Genomic DNA, 21,895 nt, shown 5'->3' on the forward strand with positions numbered 1-21,895 from the left:
CGACTCTGAAGGTTCAGGTTTGAGTCCATCACTACTCCCAGGTTTCTAGCTGTAATAACTGAAGCTGTGTAAATGTTATCCCCTCTCTTCTGTTTGCTCAGGTGCAGCCCTACGACAGGATCAAGGCGAAGGGACTCCCAGGAAGCATCACTTCCTGCCTCAACAAGCTCGTCGTGGTCAAACTGAACGGAGGTCTGGGAACCAGCATGGGCTGCAAGGGCCCCAAAAGTCTGATCAGTGTCCGCAACGAGAACACCTTCCTGGACCTGACTGTGCAGCAGATCGAGGTGCAGCAGCAGCTCTGCAGTGGGAAGAAGCATTAAGATCAGCTGCTCATGTTTTCAAAACTCTTTTTGCTCGTTTTGTTTGCAGCATCTTAACAAAACCTTTAATGCTGACGTGCCGCTGGTTCTCATGAACTCTTTCAACACTGATGAGGACACCAAGAAGATCCTGCAGAAATACACACACCACCGGGTCAAAATCCACACATTCAACCAGAGCAGGTGCACAACGCACTGACATCCATTTGGTTTCCTGTAACTAGTTGCTTAAGAAGCTAAATGAGACATCAGAACAGTTTTTAAATCAAGGAAAGCATATGCACATTTTATTTCATGGCTTAATCCAAATTGTGTTCGTAAAGATGGTGGCATCGTATTCAAAAAGATTTGAGGCTTCAAAAGCTGTCAAATGTGGATCAGCAAACTTTTGAGCAAAGGCTGTGATTTCTGGGGGGGTTTTATTGCAAATGTCAGTCTTGGAGTAAATTACTTCCAAAAATTTTATTAAGTAATGTTTATTATTTCAGCTCCCGGTTCCTCAAGATGATCTCCAATCTGGATGGTACGAGTTGTAGGCTTTTAGGGGGAAATGTCTTATCCCTTTTCACTACAAAAACACAAATCTTACCNAGTATTTCTAGTGCAAATATCTTAGTACACTTGAANTAAAGCAAAAATAACTTTTCAGCAAGATATAGGAGCTTGTTTTAGTAATTAATTCCTAATATTGATGAAAATGTACCACTGTATTTCCACTGTCAGATTATTTCACTTTTAGGGGAAATGTCTTGTTTTAAGTTAAATGATCTTCCAGTGGAACTAATACTTTTTAAAATTAATATTGGGGAATTACTTTCCTAAAACAAGCTCCTGCATCTTGCTAAAAAGTTACCTACCTTTAAGTTAGTTTTTATTTTAAGTGTACGAAGATATTTGGACTAGAAACCAGACCAAGATTTTGTTTTTTGCAGTGCAGGATGTTGGCAGTCAGAAAGATTTGCTCCATTTCAAACTTACTGGATCAAAAAACTGTTTGCTGCTCAAACAAATTTTTTTTTTTTTTAATTTTGTATCACATGAAAGACAAAATATTTCAGTTGTGTGAAAATTTAACTGTAAAAAAGTCTCAATAAGCTACATTTCATTCAATCAGGTATCCGAGAATCAACAAGGAGTCTCTTCTGCCGATCGCTAAGAGCATGGGCATGAACGGAGAGAACACGGAGGCCTGGTACCCGCCGGGTCACGGAGACATCTACGCTAGCTTCTGCAACTCCGGACTGCTGGACAAACTCCTTGCTGAGGGAAGAGAGTACATCTTTGTGTCCAACATCGACAACCTGGGAGCCACTGTGGATCTCTTCATCCTCCACCACCTGATGAGCCAGCCGGCCGACAAACGCTGCGAGTTCGTCATGGAGGTCACAGACAAGACCAGAGCTGACGTCAAGGTGAACACGGTTTATCCTGCTGTCCGGTTTCTGCACCGATCTGAGGAATCTGCTCAGTCCCGTCTTCGTCTTGGTCTCTGCAGGGTGGAACTCTGATCCAGTATGAGGATCATCTGAGGCTGCTGGAGATCGCTCAGGTCCCCAAAGCCCACGTGGACGAGTTCAAGTCCGTCACCAAGTTTAAGATCTTCAACACCAACAACCTGTGGATTTCCCTGCCGGCCATCAAGAGGCTGCAGGAGAACAACAGCATGGACCTGGAGATCATCGTAAACCCAAAGGTAAGTCGAGAGGGCCTCTGATTTAGAGTAGACTCCATTTGATTAAGACCAAAATTGCAGCATTTAAATTTTTCAGTTGGTGCGGTTCGCTTTCACACTGTGTCAAACGAACCAAACCCTTTGAAAAGCTGTTCACCTCCTCACCTTTGGTGGCGCTGCCCCATGAACCACTGAAGGAAACAACACAAAAACCTCTGAAGAAGACACTGAGCTCAACTTTCTTCTTCACTAGATGTAAACAAAAATGGAGTGGTGTCAGATTTTAGCAGTTGTAGGATTTCTCTTTTGTCTTTGGCTGAAGACCACAAACAATTTCTCCCTCTACAGCTAGATTTGCACATTTGTTTTGGTTATATTTACCCAGAATGCCCTTCACAATAATCCGTTTCCTGCTTTTGGAGCAGTGTCCAGTCCACTTGGACCATTTATGCATTCGAACCGAACTGAGACCGAGGTTTTTAGGAGACCAGAGTTCTCTTGTTTGGTTCGCATTAGAGTTTGATTGTGCACTCACACCTCTCCAAAGCGGACTAAACAGGGCTGGTATGAATGCACTCTAACTTTTTTAGGGAGCATTAACAGCAGCCCTGTTCAGTCCTCACACTGCAGTTTGTTTGCCTAGATAGTCCGGTTCATTTGGGGAGGAGTGAATGCACAATTGAACTCTGGTTTGCCTACAACCCTCGGTTTGGTTGAAGTGAACTCGTGCAGTTTGAATCCATATGTGAACGCCAAGTGGACCGGAGACCGCTTCAAAAGCAGGAAGCGGACTATAGCATAGAGCATTCTGGGTAAATACTACCAAAACAAAAGCATGACTCCAGAGCGATCTGGAGAAATGGCTCATAGTCTTTTACCAAAAACAAAAGAGAAATCCTACAACTGCTAAAACCTCATGCCTCTCCATTTCTGTTTCTATTTTGTAAAGAAGGAAGTTACGCTCATGTTTTCATGTCATTTCCTTCAGTGGTTCTAGATGCAGCGCCACCACAAGTGACGGGGGTGAACGGGTTTTTCTGTTGGTTCTATATTATTTGGGACAATCCAGTGAGAAAGTGAACCAGCTGAAGATTTAGCAAAAGTTACAACTTTGGTCCCCAATCGAACTGAGTCTCCTGAACCATCACTTATGAAAACAACATCCACGGATTGTATTCTTTGACTCGGAATGTGAAACATTTTGGATTGACCTGAACTTTTATCTCCTCTGCAGACATTAGATGGTGGTCTGAATGTCATCCAGCTGGAGACGGCAGTGGGCGCCGCCATCAAGAGCTTTAAGAACGCCATGGGAGTGAACGTCCCCCGTAGCCGCTTCCTGCCGGTGAAGACCTCGTCCGACCTCCTGCTGGTGATGTCCAACCTGTACAGCCTGGACGCCGGATCGCTCACCATGAGCAAGAAGAGGGAATTTCCCACAACGCCACATGTTAAACTGGGCAGCTCCTTCACCAAGGTCGGCAACCATCACAACCTGTTTCTGCCATTTACCGTATTTTCCAGACTATAGATTGCACCTTACTATTAGCCGCATCTACAAAGTTAAAAAACAAACAAACAAAAAGACAGAAACGTACATATATGAGCCGCTGGTATCCGCTGCTCTCGGTTTTGCAATCTGCTATTAAGGACGCAGCTCTGCGTCTCCAACACCAAACCATAGATTTGTTCACGCCGAGTTTACATGCAGCAGCTACCAATCTGTACTTCCAGATCCTTCAACTTAAAAGCTGCATCATATAAACTTCTTCATGTGGTTTCCATGATGAGGGGCTGTGAGTTTCAAAACATGAAAATCAACACTTTCTTCCTTGATTTCCAATTTTGACTTCCAATGATTCACTTCCTGCTAAAGCGCCCCCTGGTGGTTGAAGAAAAATTCACAGAAAAGCCGCACAGGGCTGTAAGCCGCATGGTTCAAAGTGTGGGGGAAAAGTAGCGGCTTATAATCCGAAAAATACGGTAATCTGTAAACAAATTTCAAGCAGAAGCCAGACTGATGATGGCGAAACATGCTTTAAGTTTCTGCTGTTTGTTTCTGCAGGTTCAGGACTTTCTGACCAGGTTTGAAAATATCCCAGATATGTTGGAGTTGGATCACCTCACTGTGTCCGGAGACGTGACCTTCGGGAAGAACGTCTCTCTGAAGGTAAAACTGAGATATGGCCAGTTTTTCACGTTTTACTTACAGGGTGTTGATTTCAATTAATTAATAACATAGAAATTAACGCAATTAATCACTTTTTTGTAATAAAGTTCTGAGTGGAACCTGTGTATCGGCACGGTTCTGATATATGCAGTTTACATTAACTTTTTTTCTGGATATGTGTCTACCATTAAAATAAAAAAGTTAAATTTCATCAAGTAATCGCTGTGATTAATGTAAATTCCTCCTGATTTCTGTCCTGCTGTGGTTGTCATTTTTTCCTTTTCTGTATAAATAATCAAAATATCTAATAAATATACAAGTAAAAAGATTATTAAAGTATAAATACTGGCTATTGTTCATTTTCAGTAAAAAGCTGGATAAGTGCCCAACTTAAATTCTATCTGTGGGCCACAAATGGCCCTCGGGCCACACTTTGGACACCCCTGGTGTACATAAATAACTTTGATTTAATGTCCAACCAACAATAAGTTTGATTTCAGGTAAAGTGAAATCATGAAATGCGTCATTCTCACCAGGGAACCGTCATCATCATCGCCAACCACGGCGACAGGATCGACATTCCGGCCGGAGCGATGCTGGAGAACAAGATCGTCTCAGGAAACCTGAGGATCCTCGATCACTGAGGCCTTCTGGGAGGAAGGCCTCATGGTGTCGTGTGGCACATGGCGCCCACACAACACCATGTACACGATGGGGAGATTTCTGCTGTTTCTCAGACAGGAAATGTGAATGTTTAGGTCAGGTTTGTTCTCTGAAGACACCAAGTCGTCAGACCTGTTGCTGCAAGACAATAAAGCTGTATATGATTGGAGTACTCTGTCGTCTGTTGAACTGAAATGAGCTTTTATAAAATTTGGTTGATTTAATGAAAGTAGGACGGTGATGTTTTAAAAATTCTCAGTCTTCTGAATTTTATTTGAAGCTGTAAGTGAAAACGGATGTAATATACACTGCTCAAAAAAATAAAGGGAACACTCAAATAACATCCTAGATCTGAATGAATGAAATATTCTCATTGAATACTTTGTTCTGTACAAAGTTGAATGTGCTGACAACAAAATCACACAAAAATCATCAATGGAAATCAAATTTATTAACCAATGGAGGCCTGGATTTGGAGCCACACACAAAATTAAAGTGAAATGTTCCCTTTATTTTTTTGAGCAGTATATTTGTCTAACCCAGCGGTCGGCAATCTTTGACGGCCAAAGAGCCATTTGTGCCAAATGCATTTTGCCCAGAGCCACAAAGTTGCACCGTTATGGGGTGGGAGGAAGCACTGTGTATGTTTCTTCTAAATAACTGAGATAGAAAAATGTGTGCTCTGATTAAATCAACTTGTTTTATATTAGGAAGTGTGGCGGCCTCGGACTGAACGGTTTGAGTTCACTTCCATTGGTAAAACTACAAGCAGACTACAAATCTAAAACAGCGCAGAAATCCGACGTCATCGTTAACTTCTGCTTGCTGATTGGCCCGGATGAAATTATACCAGAGGAATCCAGGTCAATGGGAGAAATATGGAGCTAAATTGGGGCCATAAAGTGTTCTAAGTCTGAAACTGAAAAAAAAAAAACCTTTAATCTGAAAAGTGAGCTGTGAATTGAGATTGAGTAAAGTGGGACAGCATAGGAAGGCGATGGCTAATGAAGTGTTGAATAAACTCCCTCTTTGAAATGAAATCCGACTGGCAGCAGAAAACATGCCACAAATAACCAGAACACAATGCAGTCCATCATCCCATTTTATTCACAGCAGGATTGAAGAAATCAACATCTTTTGGACTCTCACACATGCTTCCAGACTCTCTCTCTCTCTCCTTTGCACAGACACACAGTGGTATGGTAGGCACACTGTGTCGAAGAGCTCAGGTGTGTCGTCTAACAGCAGATCAAAAGGAGGCACTTCTGATGCAAACAGTGGTGAGCGTTTATGCTTCGAGTGTCGTACAGGAGACGGATGTGCTCAAGAAGTTTCCAGTTCACCGACTTCAGACTATCACTGATTCACATCCCATGTTTGTTAGGATTTTATCGGTTCTCCTTCGCAGGAGAACGTAGCACCCCGACTTCCCCCTAAATTATGATTGAACAGAGGCAGCCGAAGTGGGGAAACGCAGCTGAACAGAACTAAACGCACTGAACCTTTAAACCTGTAGGGACTTTAAGTCAATCCAACCGTTTCATAATCTGCCAGTGAAAAGCTACAAGCTGGTCTCTGCTCTCCTCTTCATCATCGTGCTCTGATAATTACCAAACAGTGGGTGTGTATGGGATTCTCTGATGATAAAAAAAAAAAGAAAAGCCTGAGTAGCAACCAGCTGAAGAAGACGTGATGCATGATTGGTTAAACAGCAGAATCCCCACGTTAGAAACAATTTGACTTTGGTAATGACAGGATGAAGCTGAGGTTTGAGATGTTTTCACAGTCGGGGAGACTTTAGATTCTTCAGGATCACGATTTTCCCACAACAAGTCCCAAAAAGCTGTTTTGTTAATAGTATAAAAGTAAGAAAAACCCTTTAAACATCGCAGCCAGCTGAAGGAAAAAAGTTCGTCCCAGTTACGAATGTTTGCAAGAAGTCAGAAAAATAAATTACCCCACCATTAGTTTTCCTTCCTCCCACTAAGCAACTCCAATAATTTACTAGCGTTTGAGTTGAACTGCACACAGTGGGACGAGGTGGCGATAGCTTAAGGGAGACTGTGTGCGTTTTCTTTAGTCTCTGTAGCCGTCAACGTTCCAGCTCGCCGTCGCTGCTCCTCTTCTCCTAGATTAGTGTTTTTTGGTCCCTGCGGGGCCTCCTCCGCCCCTCGTCTCAGGCGGCCACTTGTGGCCAGGATCAGCCGTCGGTTCTGGGCGTTAGGGTATCGTCTGATCTGGACGTCCAGACTCCATCACCTCTTCTGCTCCCAGATCTCGGCCATGTTCAGGTCGAGTCGCTCCAGGCTCTTCAGAGCCAGGATGTTCTCCGTGTAGAAGGCCACATCCACCACCACCAGCCTGCAGACACAGTTTATAATAACTGATATTGGGAAACTTATTGCAAGTGTTTCATTATTTTAACAATTGCAAATGACGGAAAATATTTTCAAAAAGTGGCTTTTATTTTCCTGCGAGTTGTACGATGGCAAATACAGGATCATCATTTTTGTTTAACTATGAGAATAAAGTGATATAAGCAGAATAAATATGCAGCTTTGCCAGAAAAAACATCATAAAATTACAGAAAAAGTTGGTTAATGTGAAAAAAAGTTTGGTAAAGTCATCAGGATCTGATGAAACCAGATCGGTTTGTGTTGTTCCTTCTCTGAAATACTCTGTTGTTTACACAACTGTTTGAAAATCCTGCTACTGCTAATTTGATTCTGATGTGTTTAAAAATTAAGTATTTCTATTAAATACTTACCTGTAAAACTTTCATCAAAGTGCAACCATTTTTTAAGTTGGAATTCTCATGAAACTACCAGGTTTTACTATTTACTATTACTATTCTATGTTTAATCGTTGTGCAGATTAAAACAAAAATGATTTTGTATTTTAAGTTGGAAAACTGTTTGGCCCAACAGAGTACTTTCTATTTTAGGATTCTGGTTCTTGTTGTTATAAGTTTTATTCTATTAACTTATTGATCTATACAAACTGTTCAGTGCTGCTTATGTTGCAATTTTGGGTTTAAAAGAATGTATGAAATCACAACTAAAACTAAGATTATTATTAGAAAGAGGTAATGAGTGTGTGTGTGTGTGTGTGTGTGTTACCCATGCTGCGGTCCTCCATCATTACTGACCCCGAGTCGAGCCAGCTGCCTCTTAAGGTGCATTTTAAAACAAGCATTGATCCTTAGAAACAGCATCTGTGCAGGAAAACACGTTTCCATTCCAGCTCAACTTTTTTTTTTTTTTAAATAAAACATTTTATTTTACTGAATGGTGACCTTTAACCCAGAACCTCACCTGAGTCTGTTCTTCAGGCAGCAGCTCAAAGATGGCTTCATGCATCTTGGCCATCTGTTTACAGATGTTTCTGAAGCAGGCCGACGGCATCGGGGCTTTCACTTCATACTGAGGGAAAAAGCAGGTAACTCACCCTGCAGATCGACCTGAACTTCACACCCAGCAGCAACAAGGTCACTTAATAAACTCAACTTATGATCTCTTGATTGATTTGGGGTTTTGTTTTAAAGGTGCTGCGGTGAAAGTGCTGCTAAGGAGGTACAAAACCAAAACACTGCCACTTATAATCATTTAATTTTGACGTCATTAGTCCAGTTTCCAGATTTTAAAAAAATAACATAACTTCGTGAACAAAATGTTTGACGACACCATCGTCAAACAGCCACACCAAGACAAAGGAAGCTAATAGAAAGAAAGGCACAGAAGAAGTCTGTGTGGATGTTTAGCTGGAGCTAACAATGATGTGATTGTGATGTGATGCACTTCAGTGACTCAGACTAATTATAATTTTCAGCCACTGTTTACACACGTTTCAACAATGACGTAAAAGTTGGATGAAATTTGGCGTCATCGTTGAGACTGGAGACACTTTGAAAACAATCGTATCAGTATCTGATTTAGTACTACATGTGGAAGTGGCAAAGATCAGATTTTTGGGGGTGAAAAGTTCAGAATCGGGTTGTTTAGACTGGGTTACTGTGTGAACGTAACCCAAATGATTTTTTCCAATATATCTCAACTTGAAATAATCAGCCAGCAAAGCCGGAACAAAATGTTCCCAAGGCCGGTACAAACCGGCATGATTAGTATAAAAGTACCACTGTCAACCCGGTCGCTTTCAGAACCACAGAAAAGACCAAGATGGCCGAATGATGAGACAGAGAAGGAGTGAGAAGACCAGCTAATCATTTGGTCATGTTAGATTCATGCAAAAAGAGTTTCTGATGTTACCTTTGATAAAAACTTCTCAAACAGACTGTCCATGATGGCCACCAGCTTAGCAGAGATTTCTGCGATGTGATCGTTGTAGTCCTGCAAAACAAAAAACAACCTCCAGTGATCACACCAAGGACCTGGATATAAAGTCAAAATGATTTTTTTAGTTACCTTCATGATGTGGTCAAAGTGTCTGAGAACACTGAACTGTTTGGGCTGCAGCTTGGTCTCAAAATGTGCTCTGATGATGGGAATGTAGTGAACCACCAGCTGCAGGCAGCGGGATGCTAATGCTACACACACACACACACATAGCAATGCCGTTCAGAATCAAACAAAACCAAGTCAGAATGACGGGTTCAGTGTTGGTGCGTACCCAGGTTTTTTGTAGTGATGGTCTTGAGGCCGACGACCTGCAGAGCTCCTGCTCCGAGGACCAGCTGGCAGCTGCGGGAGTTAAAGTGCTGCAACAGGAAGAAAACAGGAAGCAAACCTCAAGATTGTTGGTTAATCTTGACTTTCAAAGTGTCAATTCCACAAAAACAGAGGCTAAAAAACATATACCACACATCTGCATCTACAGTACAAAGAAAACAAAGAAGTAGATACTTCTTTGTTTTCGAGACATCTCTGACATTAACCGTCAGAACACAGTCGTCACGGCAACTCTCTTCTGACGAACTGGGTTGGGACGTCCGTCTGTCAAGCTCCTCACCTTGAGCAGGTCTGACAGACGTGTTAGCATGTCTGTGGCGATGGATGGGATGTCGTTCACACACTGACAGTATTCCAGAAAGATCCGGATCAGCAGCAGAACGGTTCTGAACAAACGGAGAGGAGATTTTCAGAACAAACCTGCTCTGGTTGCTGCATTCAGTTCATGTGTTACGGCTATCAACGGATAAAAAAGTGTCATTGGATTAATCGCACTATAGCCACGACGTCATTAAGCAAACTTCAAAAGATATTCAAGAAAAATATTTCAGTGTCTCAAACCAAATATCTCAGTTTTCCATGTTCATCAGAAGAAGCAATTTTGTTTCAAATGCAATTTAGAAATGTTTACTATGAACTGGCTGTGCTTCAGTGGAAGGATAAAGCAATTAATCTGCGTTATATGATATATACTAACACGTTAAACTTTTTAGATTAATTGTGTGTTAACGTTGACAGCCATAGATTAAATTCATTTATACCCAAGAGTTTACTCCCAGTGTGAGGAAACTTACCCGACCACAGCGTATTTCTGGCCGTTAACGAGCAGAAAGTCTGCAGGTTTTCTCTCCTCTGTGCCTGTAGGATAAATCGGTTTTTTTTAGTAGTTTGTTTTTAACATTTATATACTGTTGGTGTCTCACTGAAAGCATGTCGTTATGACTGATGAATGCAACAACTGTGACTAGATGTTTGGGCCGACCTGGCACTTTGCGCTCCGGTAGAGATATTTTGCCGTCGGCGATGGAGTTGACCAGATCCTGAAACTCTGCTGGAACGTCGGCCTGCTTCCAGCGCTCGTTATCCAGCAGGAGGCTGCGCGGAAACAATCAAAACAAACCTTCAGAAAACCTGCCTGGTACTGGAAACATTCAGTCAAATTCAACACTGTGAAAGAACAGAGTTACAAGTAAAATCTACTACAGTTCTTGGTCCTTTTTTCAAATTCAAAACATTTTATTGATCCCAGGGGGGAATTACATGCAACTCGCTTAATTAAAGAGTTATTGTGGACGGTAACGGCTGTGGGCAAGATAGATCTCCTGTAGCAGTCTGTGTTACGACGAATTTGGAGAAGCCTCTGACTGAAGACACTTTTTTTTTTGCCAATTTTTTAAAATAACTGAACTTTGATATGAATATGTGTCAGGTGTTTCCAATTTGTTAGCTATTAAATCTGTAAAAAAAAAAAAGAAAGAATAAAACTAAAATGGTTGGATAGATTGGACAAACGGATGGAAAAGCAGGTAAACTGATAAATGGATACAACTTTTACATAAATATGAGAAAACAAATAAATAGAAATACAAGTATTTTTCACACTTTTTCCCTTTTTTTCATATTTGTCCAAACTTGGAAAGTAGTTTTTTTTTTTTTCAGACAGCAACAGTGAGGAAAAACTGGGTTTGTTTTTATTATGATTCATGCAGGGCAGGATAACAACCACTGCTGTCAATAAAAACAAACTGATCAGGCTGGTTAAACCAAAGAAAATATTTCCTTTGGGTAAACTCACTTGAAAAATGTAACATCTTAAAAATACCATATAAAAAAGTGAAGCTGAAAGGGGGGAAGGGAAAAAACGATTTTTTCAAACCAGTTTAGTAATTGATTTGTTGATTTTAGAATTACACATCGGCGCACAAATATCCATCCAAGCAGCAAGTCTACCTGATTTAAAGAGGAAACCAGATTTCACTGCGTTCTTTTTAATATTATGTTTTAATATCTAATCAAAAAGCAGAAACACCTCAACGGGATTGTTTCCAAAATGAGACAGTGGAGAATCTTGTTGTCACAATATGTCCAATTTTGTTTTCTTTCTGTAACAGCATTGCCATTTTTCTCATTGTTACTTTAATTTCTTATGGCTAATCTTGTGTGCCATTATTAATAATAATATATTGTAATTATAGGCACCTTTCTTGACATTTACGGACGCCATATTAAGTGCATAAAGTCAATTAAAAGATACAGCTGTAAAATAATAAATCAATTTAAGAAAGCAGAAGGCATCAGGTAGATATTGATACAAAAAAATGTGATTAGAAAGGGGGAAAAAAGCAGATTTACCTGAGTTTTGTCTTCCGTTCTTCATGGAATCGGTTGACAAAGCGGTTGGCCTGGCTCTGCAGCGCCCCCCTCAGGGAGACGCTGCGCCTGCCGCACAGATCCTCCGTATCCCTGACGAAGCCCTCCACCGCCTGAGAGAGCGACACGAACTCCGCCGAACTCAGGCGCTCCAGGGACCCGTCCTGTCGGGAGGAAAGCTTCAGGAACAGGAGCCCCAAAAACCGGATCTTTTTCTCTGAAAACACCGATCTCACGCTACCTTGGCTCTGGCCGTCAGGACTTTGACGCAGCGGTCGTGGCTAACGTCGGAAGCTACGTACAGCAGCTCCTGCAGGTTGTTGATGACGCGGTTCAGCTCCATTTCAGTGGGCATCGGGTTCTCACCAGAGCTGAACACAAGCAGATTCACAGTTTACAGCTTCGCTCAGCAGGCGGCCATTTTTCATCTGAACTTATAACAAAGATCGTAAAAAATACGTACAACCATAAGGGGCGGTTGGGAGATTCTGGTGTATTACAATCACGTACAGCATATACTGTGAATTTCCTGGGGTTTGTTTGTAGCTCTGTCCTTCTTTCACTCCATCATGACTTTCTACACTCAAACCCTGAAGCACCAAGCTTAAAAGTTTCTTCTTTTTTTTTAAACAAAATGCAAGTAGCTTCATAAAGGTTGGCAACAGAAGTGAGAAAGTGTCAAAAGTGAATATTGTCTAACCAACTGGAAATAAATTTGCGTTTACTCGTTTATAAATCACCCCCTTTTTATTGAAAAAAAAAATATTTAGGGGAAAAAATAAGAAAAAAAACACTTCTTGTCCTGCCACAGCAAAATTTAAGAATTGTAATTAAATCTAAGGCTAACTTAAATTTTTTTTATGAATTTAAAATATTTTGAGACTTTTTTTATTTAATTACAAAAGGATAAAATGTTGACACTGGGAAACGTACATGAAGCTGTGTTCTCTGCCTGCAGAAACCTCAGAGATCCCAGAGGAAGAGTCGCCTTCTGCAGCAGCTTCAGTCCGGTTCTGCTGGAACCTCGAGCCCGCCGCAGAGCGCTGATCCTGACCCGCCACCCCCGACTCCTGCTGCTGCTGCTGGGCTTCATTCAACGCATCACTGATGAACAGACCCTCATGGGTGAGGTAAGCCAGCTCAGCTTCCCCCTGCAGGGCCACTGGCCCCTGGGAGACGTCCACTGGCGCCGAAATGGTTTCTGCCAGGAGTCGATTTTTATGGCTTGAAGACAGAACCTGAAGAACTACATTCCTGATCACGTCTAAGGTATCCTAGGAAAGAGAAAGAGGAAGAAAATAAGACTTTGCATGACAGTGTATTGACCCAAACATCTCATTCATTATCCGAGACAGGTAATAAACTGGGTTTTCCCTCACCTTGATTCTCTGCAGGAAGAGAAGGAAACTCTCAAAGATGTTTTCCAGAAGCTCAAACCACTGAGGGAACGTCATCAGACGCATCTGGTCAGCAAGCCTGAAACAAACAGGGCGTTTGGAAATTCATACAATATTCATTCCTTTTCATATTTCATCATTAAATTCACAAACAATTGTTCTTTTTATGCCACAGAAAAACAAAAAATAGCTCAGTTTGTAAGTGGAAAGGATAAATACATTTTGTTGTACTTTTGGAGTCTATTACTGCAGAAAATTTGAAGTTAGTCTCTCTTGGTGCAGCATTGATATCTATATATTATTTTGGGGGCCTGTGGCTACAAAATGATGAATTTAGACAAAGTGTTCCTGTCCTACTTTACAAAACCACAACTGAATGATCCAAATGTGAAAAGAAAGGATTTAAAAGTATGATATGTTAACTTTAAATCTGTGGATCTTGATTCTGACCAGCTTCACTGCAAAGTGCTGTGCAGTGTCAGTTTTCTGCCACTCAAAGCATTTTGCATGTAGGTCAAAGACACAGAGCATATAAATCTTTTTTAATCTATAACCCAGGAGTTTTACTGGTTATGCTACTCTGCAGCCGTAGTGATTTTAAAGACAGCAGCTCTATAAAAGTCAATCTACAGTGTTCAAATGTTACTTACAGGAGTGGGAATTTATGTAATTTATGATAAATTTTTTAAGAATTTTGATTTATAACTGCTATAGATTTCAATTAACCAAGTTTAAAAACATCCAAAAACTGATTAATTTTACTATTTTCTCCACTATTTAATGTATCTACAAATTTGAAAGCAGTTACTCTGTGCAGTTTAATGATATAAATCACATTTTGATGTGACTGGTGTCCATAATTTATAAACCACGGGGGTTTATCTGGTTTTTGTTCTGATAAAACTAAATGTTGGTTCTCCATGTTTGATTCTATTAGTAGGTATAAAAACTAAATGATGGTTCCAGTTGTGTGGTCTTTATTTTATGTTAGAAACAGTTAAGCATTCGTTTGGGTGGATAAGTTAAGGACTTAACAAGAAATGAAAAATAAAAATAACCCAGATCAGAATCGATCTGTGTTGAAACACCTTAAATAAGCCGAGGATTCACGGAGTAGATCAGGAAACTTACTTAAAGATAACTTCGGTGTCGATTTCTTCTATGTGAACAACGCGTTCTGCCACACACTGCAAAAACAAGCAGATCCAATAAACAACAGAGAAATCTCAACACGTCGCTCTACGATGCACAGACTGCGACGAACTGTGGCGCTCTGTACCTGATAGACGATGGCCTTGGCGGCTGCGATCATCTCCTCGCTGTAAATATCCAGGAAGTCCAGCTTCCTCTGCCGCAGCAGCCCGAACACCAGCGACTCCAGACGCTCCTTTAAACGCAGAGACAGCAGCAGAAGCTGAGTCCACACAACCTGAGCTGAAGAAACGTTTCTATTTCACCTTGATTATACGCGATATTTGTTCTACATGCTGAGGAAAAAGATCAGTAGTAATTAAAACAGGAGGTAATCATGTCAAACAGACGGAACGCGTTTAAACATCAGCAATCAGGACGTCATGATCAGATCTAGATCTCCATCTAAAAAGCAAACAAAAAATTATCTTCATGCAGGTTTGAGCCCTGATTCACAATCTGGGATCTGAGCCTGATTTCAGCAGCAGATGGGATTTTATGGATCGTCAGTGGTGTGTGTGTGTGTGTGTGTGTGTGTGTATCCAACCTTTTGAGAGTCAGCATTTGGTTTATGGACCTGTGATGAGCACAGCATCCATTAAACACAGAATCAACTCCAAAGTTACAAAACTCTGCCTATTGAAAAAAAATCCAAAAGTTTATAGCACAAATTGCTTTTTAAATTAAAAAACTGAATGACGGAAGAAAAAACCCCAACAAACTGAACTAGTTTTTTCTTGCAAAGCAGATTTTGAAGAATCAGTTCGGTTCAATCAACCTGAAACCTATTCGCTTTGCTGCAAAACAGACGAAAGTAAAAATAGAAAGTACTACAAAATTTGAGGCTGGTCTGGACTGAAACGTGTGGAAACTAAAAAGTTCTCGTATGCATAAGTTGTTATAACTCTCTGAAATGTTCTTTTTATTTAAATGTTTTTTTTCTAGAAAACAGGAAGAAGAAAAGCTTTGAAAACAAACCTTCTCCAACACCTGCGGTTCCTCCTTTAGGTTGCGGTTCAGGTCGCTGCGGGCGTACATGCTAAAATCCTCCACCATCATCTTATCGATCAGCTTCTCCAGCTCACACAGCTGGGAGCCCAGATGTCTGAGGAACACACACACACACACACACACACACACACACACACAGAAAAATCATGACATCAGTGGGTGGAAGTAGGTTCAGTTTGCACTGGGGATGCAAATAATTGATTTACAACTAATTGTTGATTAATGATTTATTAGATTAAAATTAGTTCTAACGTCCACTTGGACATTCTTTTAGTTTTGTAGTTTGGCCGCCAACCAGCAGAGGGCATCGCTGGTCATCATTAAGCAGAGCCAGTTGATACAGAAATAAAGATGGTAGCAATATCCCGGAAAGAGAAAGAAAAACAGCAAAAACAAGAGTCTGGTGTGGGACGAAAAAATGCACTTCATTCAGTTTTATTTTGAAATATAAACACTTGACAAGTTCCTTAAGTTTCGTCATAACAGCTAATAGCTGCACGCTGGCGTAATGTCAACTTCTCAAATAAAAATTACTGATGTGCTACGAAGGTGAGGATGTCAGAAAAGCTGAAATTGATAATGCAGAAAAATTTTTACATAATGGAAAATTAATACGATGGTTGAGTTTGAAGGCTGTCATGAGTTAAATCACTTTATGGAGCAAAGATTTAACTTTCCTTCAAGAGCAACAACAGACTTTATGTCTGTATGAACATCTCTGTTCATGGGGGATTAAGTGTATCACAATATTTACTCTTTTAATTTTCTATTCAGTAAAATAAGAGGTTCCTGTTACACATGCTTAAGTTTATTAATGTGAGAAAATCATCATTTTCTGTTCAGATAGTGTTTAATACAGAAAAATACAATAGTGTTAAAATGTAATGGACTTTTTTTATTTAGCATATAAAAATTTTTGCCCACTTTATAGAAGAGAAAACTCAGCTGCCTAGTCGATCAACAACATCAATCACTGATCTAGAAAAAGAAAAAGCTTCTGTTATATATAAAACTGCTACACTATGAAGGACACAGGAAGCTCCTTCCTACCTGAAGCTGCGGATTCCCTGCAGCTCCTGCTGCAGCACCTCCTTGGTGGTGGCGATCAGCTCCAGCGCTCCAACAAACTCTGAGGTAGAGAGCAGCAGCTGCACGGTGGGCTGCGTCTGATGCACTGCCGCCATCAGCTTCAGCTTGTTGTGCAGCTTCACGCAGTTGTTGCGAGTCAGCGCGATGCGGAGGGCCCGGAGCGGCCCCTGGCACATGACGCGGTCCATGGCGGCGGTGCGGCTCCGCAGGACGGCCACCGCCTGCTGCGTCTCCTGCAGCTGGTCCTGCAGCTCGTGCTGAGAGGACATGGCGTGGAAAAACGCCTCGGAGCGCAGAGAGATCTGCCGAGCGATGCTGACCTCCACTACGTCCAGGTAGTGGCTCAGCTGGAGGAAGGAAGTTAAATCAATACTGGAGAAAATTCAACCTAAAGGGATTTCTATTGCTGATTAGTTCCAGAAAAAAAGGGAACAAATGGAAATCTTACTAAATTAAAAATATGTTTTAGTTCTCCTAGAGAACTAAAACTGGAAGGTAAAACAAAAACAGAACAATGAAAATGTGTTTTCTTACTTTAAATTGAACATTGTGGTGTCATAAAATGAGATTTTTTGTAAAGGTCTAAAACTCCAAAGTTAAGGAAGATTAATATTTGTTATCTACGATGCAGTAATAGGGCCAGGAAAGGAAACAAAACAAAACAAAAACAGGGAAATTACAAGAATAAAGTCACAGAGCAACCAAAATAAATTCGTAATAACACAAGAATAAACTCTTAAAATAAACAGGTTTAGCAGAGTAAAGTCATAATATGACCAGAATAAAGTTGTAGTAATATGAGAAAACGGTGTAAAAAAGAATAAAAAGTCAAAATACTACAAGAATGTGGTGAGAATAAAGTCATAATGTTATGACTTTCTCTCATTAATGCAACTATTTTCTAGTGTTTATACAACTTTCTTCTGGTAATATTGTGTCTTTATTCTGCTAATATGATGTCATTGTCGGATTATCATGACTTTATTCTCAGAAATAAAAGAGAAGGAAAAAAAAAAGTCTTAGTCTGGCACCCATACTGTCATCATTTCCTGAACAGATTAAGACTGGGAAATGTTGAACTTGTTTCTTCTTCTGCGCGTTTCACCTTTTCCTGCAGCAGCTTGGAGGAAGCAACGTCTCTGCTTTTCCCTCCCGCGCCGTGGAAGTGTGACCAAGGCAGGACCGTGTTGAAGGTAGCTGGATCCTCCAAAGCAAACTCTGGCCTCATAAAAATCTGGAAAACAGGTCAGGTTATTCCACAAACCCTACTGTATTCAGCTTTTTCCACTGATTTACTTAAATTAAACCATTATTCACATGATAACATCCTCCAAAATATATTTCTGTAGGCAGTAGAGGTAAAAATATCCAGTTAATGGAAATAACAAAACATCAAGAATACATAAACAAGTAAAGAAAAACATATTCAGACCAGTAACTAAGCAAAACTCCAGCGAAAAATATGTAAATTTTGATTTAAAACAATTCTCCTAAAACTATGTCACTCCTTAAATGGCACCTGGTTAAAAGTTATAGTTTAGACATTACTTCTTATAATCGGTCATAAAGTTTCCCTTTAAGTGCAAGCAGCAGAAAGTAAAAAAAAAAGTTTTACCTTTGGAACTTGTTCGAGCTCGGCTCTGGATTTGTCTGCAGGAAAACAAAAAGACATGAAAAAAGTTTGTTATTCAGTCATTTAAAAACCAAGAATAAATCAGGGATTTATTGTCCAAAAAAAAAAAAAAAAAATAAGCAACATCTCATCCTACATTAACAGTTCGTTTAGTTTACCGATGACACAAAGTGAAGGAAAGCTTAAGCTCTTTTCTTTTTAAAAGAAAAAAACAAACCTGACATTTTTTCTGTAAATGTGTCCCCATTTTTGTAATGCGCCGCCCTCCTGAAAACCTCACCAACCTGTTTTAAATTCAACTTTTCTTTAAAAAAATATTTTTTTAAAATTTCAAAAACACCAAAGTGTTGCACATTCCAGTTAAAAACAGCTTAATATAACATAGTTAAAAGAAATCTTATTTATTCCAACATTTACGGTGTTTAAACAGAAGCGGTGCGTTTGTCCCAAACTAATAAAGTCACTTTCTGTACATGAAAAATAAAAATAAATTAAGCTCAGTGATCGTAGTAACCACTCATCCTTAAGATGCTTATTTAGGCAGATAAGGGGAAAAACTGCAACAGGAAAACAAGTCAGATACAGAGAATCGCCTCAATCTTATCAATCATAGCAAGCTAAGATGAACAGCAGCGTCTCTGCTGACCAGGGATGTCAAACTCATTTTCCTTTTGGGTCAAATCAAGATCATAAATGTTCTTAAAGGGCCGGTTCTGCCCGAATGTATTGATAAAACTTGTTAAATTGTTAAAATTAAACGATATTGAACATCTTTTTCAGTCCCTTCATGATTTTCTGTTCGTTTTTACGATTTTTTTTTGCAATAAAAAGTGTTTCTGGCAGTAATTTAGAAATACTTGCATTTATCTATGATAGTAAATGCGACTCGCCATGTCATTATGGATTATAACTCGACATTTCAAAGGCTGAGGAAGGCATTTAGTAGAAGTAGTAAATACTGCCACCTGCAGGTGGGAGTAAACCATCATTTAGATCCAATGCTTTTTACCATTTATGAAAAAAATCTAATAAATTCAGTTATGCATTAGCACAAAAAAGTGCAGGGATTTGTTGATTTTGCATGACTTTCCACAATAATTCACAAGAAACTGAAGTGACTAATTGATGGAATTTGGCAATAAAAGAATAAAATTAATTGATAAAACAATATTTAAGCACAAAATCATGACGGTTCTATTTATGTGTCACTTTAGAGTCTAGAAGGCCTCATAAAAAGCTACAGCGGACCAGATTTGGCCCCTGTGGCCTGAGTTTGACACATGTACTACAGACAAAAGCAGTTCTTCAATATAAAAAAAAATCAGAATGGAAATTATCAAGCGGTTGATTTATTGTGACAGATTTAGCTTCTAGATTTTGCTAAAACATGAAGAATAAGTTTTTCCTGCAGTTCATTAAAACCCACATTACATTCTGCTTGTACAAAATATCCCCAGTTATTTCATCTTCCTTAGTCTCTATATTGTTAACGCTGTGTTGTGCAACACTGCGCTGAAAGCAGCATCGTTTTTCATTGATTGGTTTATAGAGGAGGCAGAGGGAGGGAGAGTCTGAATAATTCATACCGTGGTTGGTGGTGATACTGGACACTGCATCCACATCATCTTTATTGGGACAGATCGTCTTGCAGCGTTCATGGATTCGTTCCCTCTAAAAATAACAACAAACAAAGAAAACAGATTAGATGTTTCAGACCAAAACGAGCGAAAGAGTAATAAAACTTCATGCAGCAGGAGGAAGGAAACAGAAACGTCAGCAGCTGTAAAGTTTATCATTCTGAAACCAGAAGGAGGAAATAATAAACAAGCTGGTGGTTGGTCACATGATTCCCTCTAAACTAGATGACTAATGGAAATACAATGTTGAAGTTAAAAATGAATTTCTATTAGTAAAGGTCAAAGTTATTTCCTTTTACAGCTACATGAAGCTGACTGCGAAAAATAAAATTTCTTTCACTCCTAAAAAAAAAAAAAGTCTGAAAGGTTTGTGTTATCGGCAAAGAGCAGTTTGTTATTTTTATATCATTAAAAAATGTGGCTGAAAGCCAAAATTTACTAAATTTAATGTTTAAATTTAAGGCTGCAACAAACGATTATTTCAGCAATTATTCTGAAAATTAACCTGATAAAAAAAACACAATACACTGTAGATTCTCATTTAGCCACTTATAAATATTTTTATTTCTAATATTGTGTAAAATATTAGTAAATAGCTGTAGCTCCAGGATTTTGTCTGTTTTTGTGGCTTTTTGTTATTAAAATCACATATTTTGTGACACTAATTTAGAAATATTTGTAAAGAATTTTTATGGTATTTGCGCTAACGATTGATGTTAACTGCGACTTTTTAATACTCGTCTCATCAATCACGGACTATAAATCCACATCAAGTCAGCAGTCACTTAAACTCAACGTTTTTCACTAATTTTGAGAAAAATTTGCAGTAAAATTAGAAAAAAACGTGAAGACCTGTGAATTTTGAGGATCTGTGGATAAAAAAACTGCAGGCACTTGATGTAATTTGGCGTCTAGAGGGCCACATGAAGATCTAAGACGGGCCAGATTTGGCCCCCGGGCCTCGGGTTTGACACATGTGCCTAAATTAGTGTACGCTTGTAGCAAAGAATGCATCTGCAGCAAAAAATAAAATAAATACTTCTAGCAGCATGTGAGAAGCTCAGCCTTTCTGCTTGACTTATTGATACAGTTCTGATCTGTTGATTATTTTTTTGATTGACCAATTAATGATGGAACAAAAAAATTAGTTTAATAGGAGATTTTCTTTACCGAATTTGAACCAGGTGAAGCTAAAACTATGCCACTTGAGTTAAAGGTAGAAAATATTTACAAAGTATTTTTATTTTAAATGCAAAATGTATTTTTTATTTTTTTTTTTGCATAATTTTGACTGAATTACTACTCTGAATATGTTGTTCTTTCAGGAATTAGCCTCTTTTAGAGTCTGTATTATCATCATTATTATAATTTTTTTTATTATTTTTATCCTTTTTCTTTACTATTATTACCATTATAATTGTTATTATTAACTTATAGCCGTAACAGACTACAAATATGGGAGTCTGTTTAAATTTACCGGTAGCTATAAAAATGTATTTGCCGTCATCAGATGTAAAGGCAGCCAGGCGTCCAATCAGAGGAAAACGTGGCTCTGAAGAGCAAAGCTGAGTGTTTACCTGAGTCATTTCCTGCGAGTACGGCCCAAAGTGTTCCCTGGAGATGTTGGGCAGGTGGAAAGACGGCATCACCTCCGTCTCTGTGAAGTCCAGCCCCCATGTTTTGGTAAAAAAGTCCGACTCTCGTTTCGCCAGCCTCGGGTCGTTCAGCGCGGCAGGGAGGTTGACCTTTGAACTGTACACCGTCCACCGGTCGTGCTCCGCCACCACGGATGGACCATTGTGCAGACCCCTCCCCTCACCTGCAGTACGGACACACAAACGTGACTCCAGACCGGATTTCATGCTGGATTAAAACTCAAACATCCTTAGCATCATAAATGGAAAGAGCTTCCCCCCCCCCCCCATAGAGAAACTAAAGATTACTGCAAAATATCAATATAAACTAGAGGTGTGCCGATCGATCGGTCACCGATCATAATCGGGCCGATTTTCGTGAAAAAGTGCATGATCGGCGATCATTGTCTCTTTTACCGA

The 21,895-nt window shown here is 39.7% G+C and overlaps 2 protein-coding genes across 6 annotated transcripts in view; one reads left to right on the forward strand and one right to left on the reverse strand.

Annotated features, from left to right (window-relative positions):
• The window catches only part of LOC106937061 (UTP--glucose-1-phosphate uridylyltransferase-like), a 17,085-nt gene extending 12,085 nt beyond the window's left edge, over window positions 1-5,000 (forward strand). For all 3 annotated transcript variants that reach the window (XM_015018379.1, XM_015018378.1, XM_015018377.1), the window contains exons 4-11: window positions 102-287; window positions 373-506; window positions 1,438-1,735; window positions 1,819-2,016; window positions 3,230-3,472; window positions 4,061-4,165; window positions 4,702-4,825; window positions 4,857-5,000. In XM_015018379.1, the coding sequence (XP_014873865.1) occupies window positions 102-287; window positions 373-506; window positions 1,438-1,735; window positions 1,819-2,016; window positions 3,230-3,472; window positions 4,061-4,165; window positions 4,702-4,809 (1,272 nt within the window). In that variant the 3' untranslated portion in view covers window positions 4,810-4,825; window positions 4,857-5,000. The remainder of the gene's footprint in view (window positions 1-101; window positions 288-372; window positions 507-1,437; window positions 1,736-1,818; window positions 2,017-3,229; window positions 3,473-4,060; window positions 4,166-4,701; window positions 4,826-4,856) is intronic.
• The window catches only part of vps54 (VPS54 subunit of GARP complex), a 49,352-nt gene that overhangs the window by 13,707 nt on the left and 13,750 nt on the right, over window positions 1-21,895 (reverse strand). Inside the window, exons 3-24 of one of the 3 annotated variants that reach the window (XM_015018373.1) lie at window positions 21,419-21,660; window positions 19,791-19,875; window positions 18,187-18,221; window positions 17,677-17,805; window positions 16,533-16,918; window positions 15,450-15,576; window positions 15,019-15,048; window positions 14,560-14,667; window positions 14,412-14,467; window positions 13,263-13,359; window positions 12,817-13,157; window positions 12,125-12,254; window positions 11,866-12,047; window positions 10,496-10,608; window positions 10,308-10,371; window positions 9,794-9,899; window positions 9,455-9,542; window positions 9,250-9,371; window positions 9,094-9,174; window positions 8,143-8,250; window positions 7,948-8,042; window positions 5,913-7,189 (exon numbers count right to left, since the gene is read on the reverse strand). In XM_015018373.1, the coding sequence (XP_014873859.1) occupies window positions 7,084-7,189; window positions 7,948-8,042; window positions 8,143-8,250; window positions 9,094-9,174; window positions 9,250-9,371; window positions 9,455-9,542; window positions 9,794-9,899; window positions 10,308-10,371; window positions 10,496-10,608; window positions 11,866-12,047; window positions 12,125-12,254; window positions 12,817-13,157; window positions 13,263-13,359; window positions 14,412-14,467; window positions 14,560-14,667; window positions 15,019-15,048; window positions 15,450-15,576; window positions 16,533-16,918; window positions 17,677-17,805; window positions 18,187-18,221; window positions 19,791-19,875; window positions 21,419-21,660 (2,831 nt within the window). In that variant the 3' untranslated portion in view covers window positions 5,913-7,083. Of the gene's footprint in view, window positions 1-5,912; window positions 7,190-7,920; window positions 8,043-8,142; window positions 8,251-9,093; window positions 9,175-9,249; window positions 9,372-9,454; window positions 9,543-9,793; window positions 9,900-10,307; window positions 10,372-10,495; window positions 10,609-11,865; window positions 12,048-12,124; window positions 12,255-12,816; window positions 13,158-13,262; window positions 13,360-14,411; window positions 14,468-14,559; window positions 14,668-15,018; window positions 15,049-15,449; window positions 15,577-16,532; window positions 16,919-17,676; window positions 17,806-18,186; window positions 18,222-19,790; window positions 19,876-21,418; window positions 21,661-21,895 lie in introns of those variants that run through there. The other 2 variants (XM_015018376.1, XM_015018374.1) reach the window with 2 other exon arrangements.

The sequence above is a fragment of the Poecilia latipinna genome, unplaced genomic scaffold (genome assembly GCF_001443285.1).
Source record: "Poecilia latipinna isolate Pla-1442-1.1 unplaced genomic scaffold, P_latipinna-1.0 Scaffold2268, whole genome shotgun sequence".
Taxonomy (NCBI): Eukaryota; Metazoa; Chordata; class Actinopteri; order Cyprinodontiformes; family Poeciliidae; genus Poecilia; species Poecilia latipinna.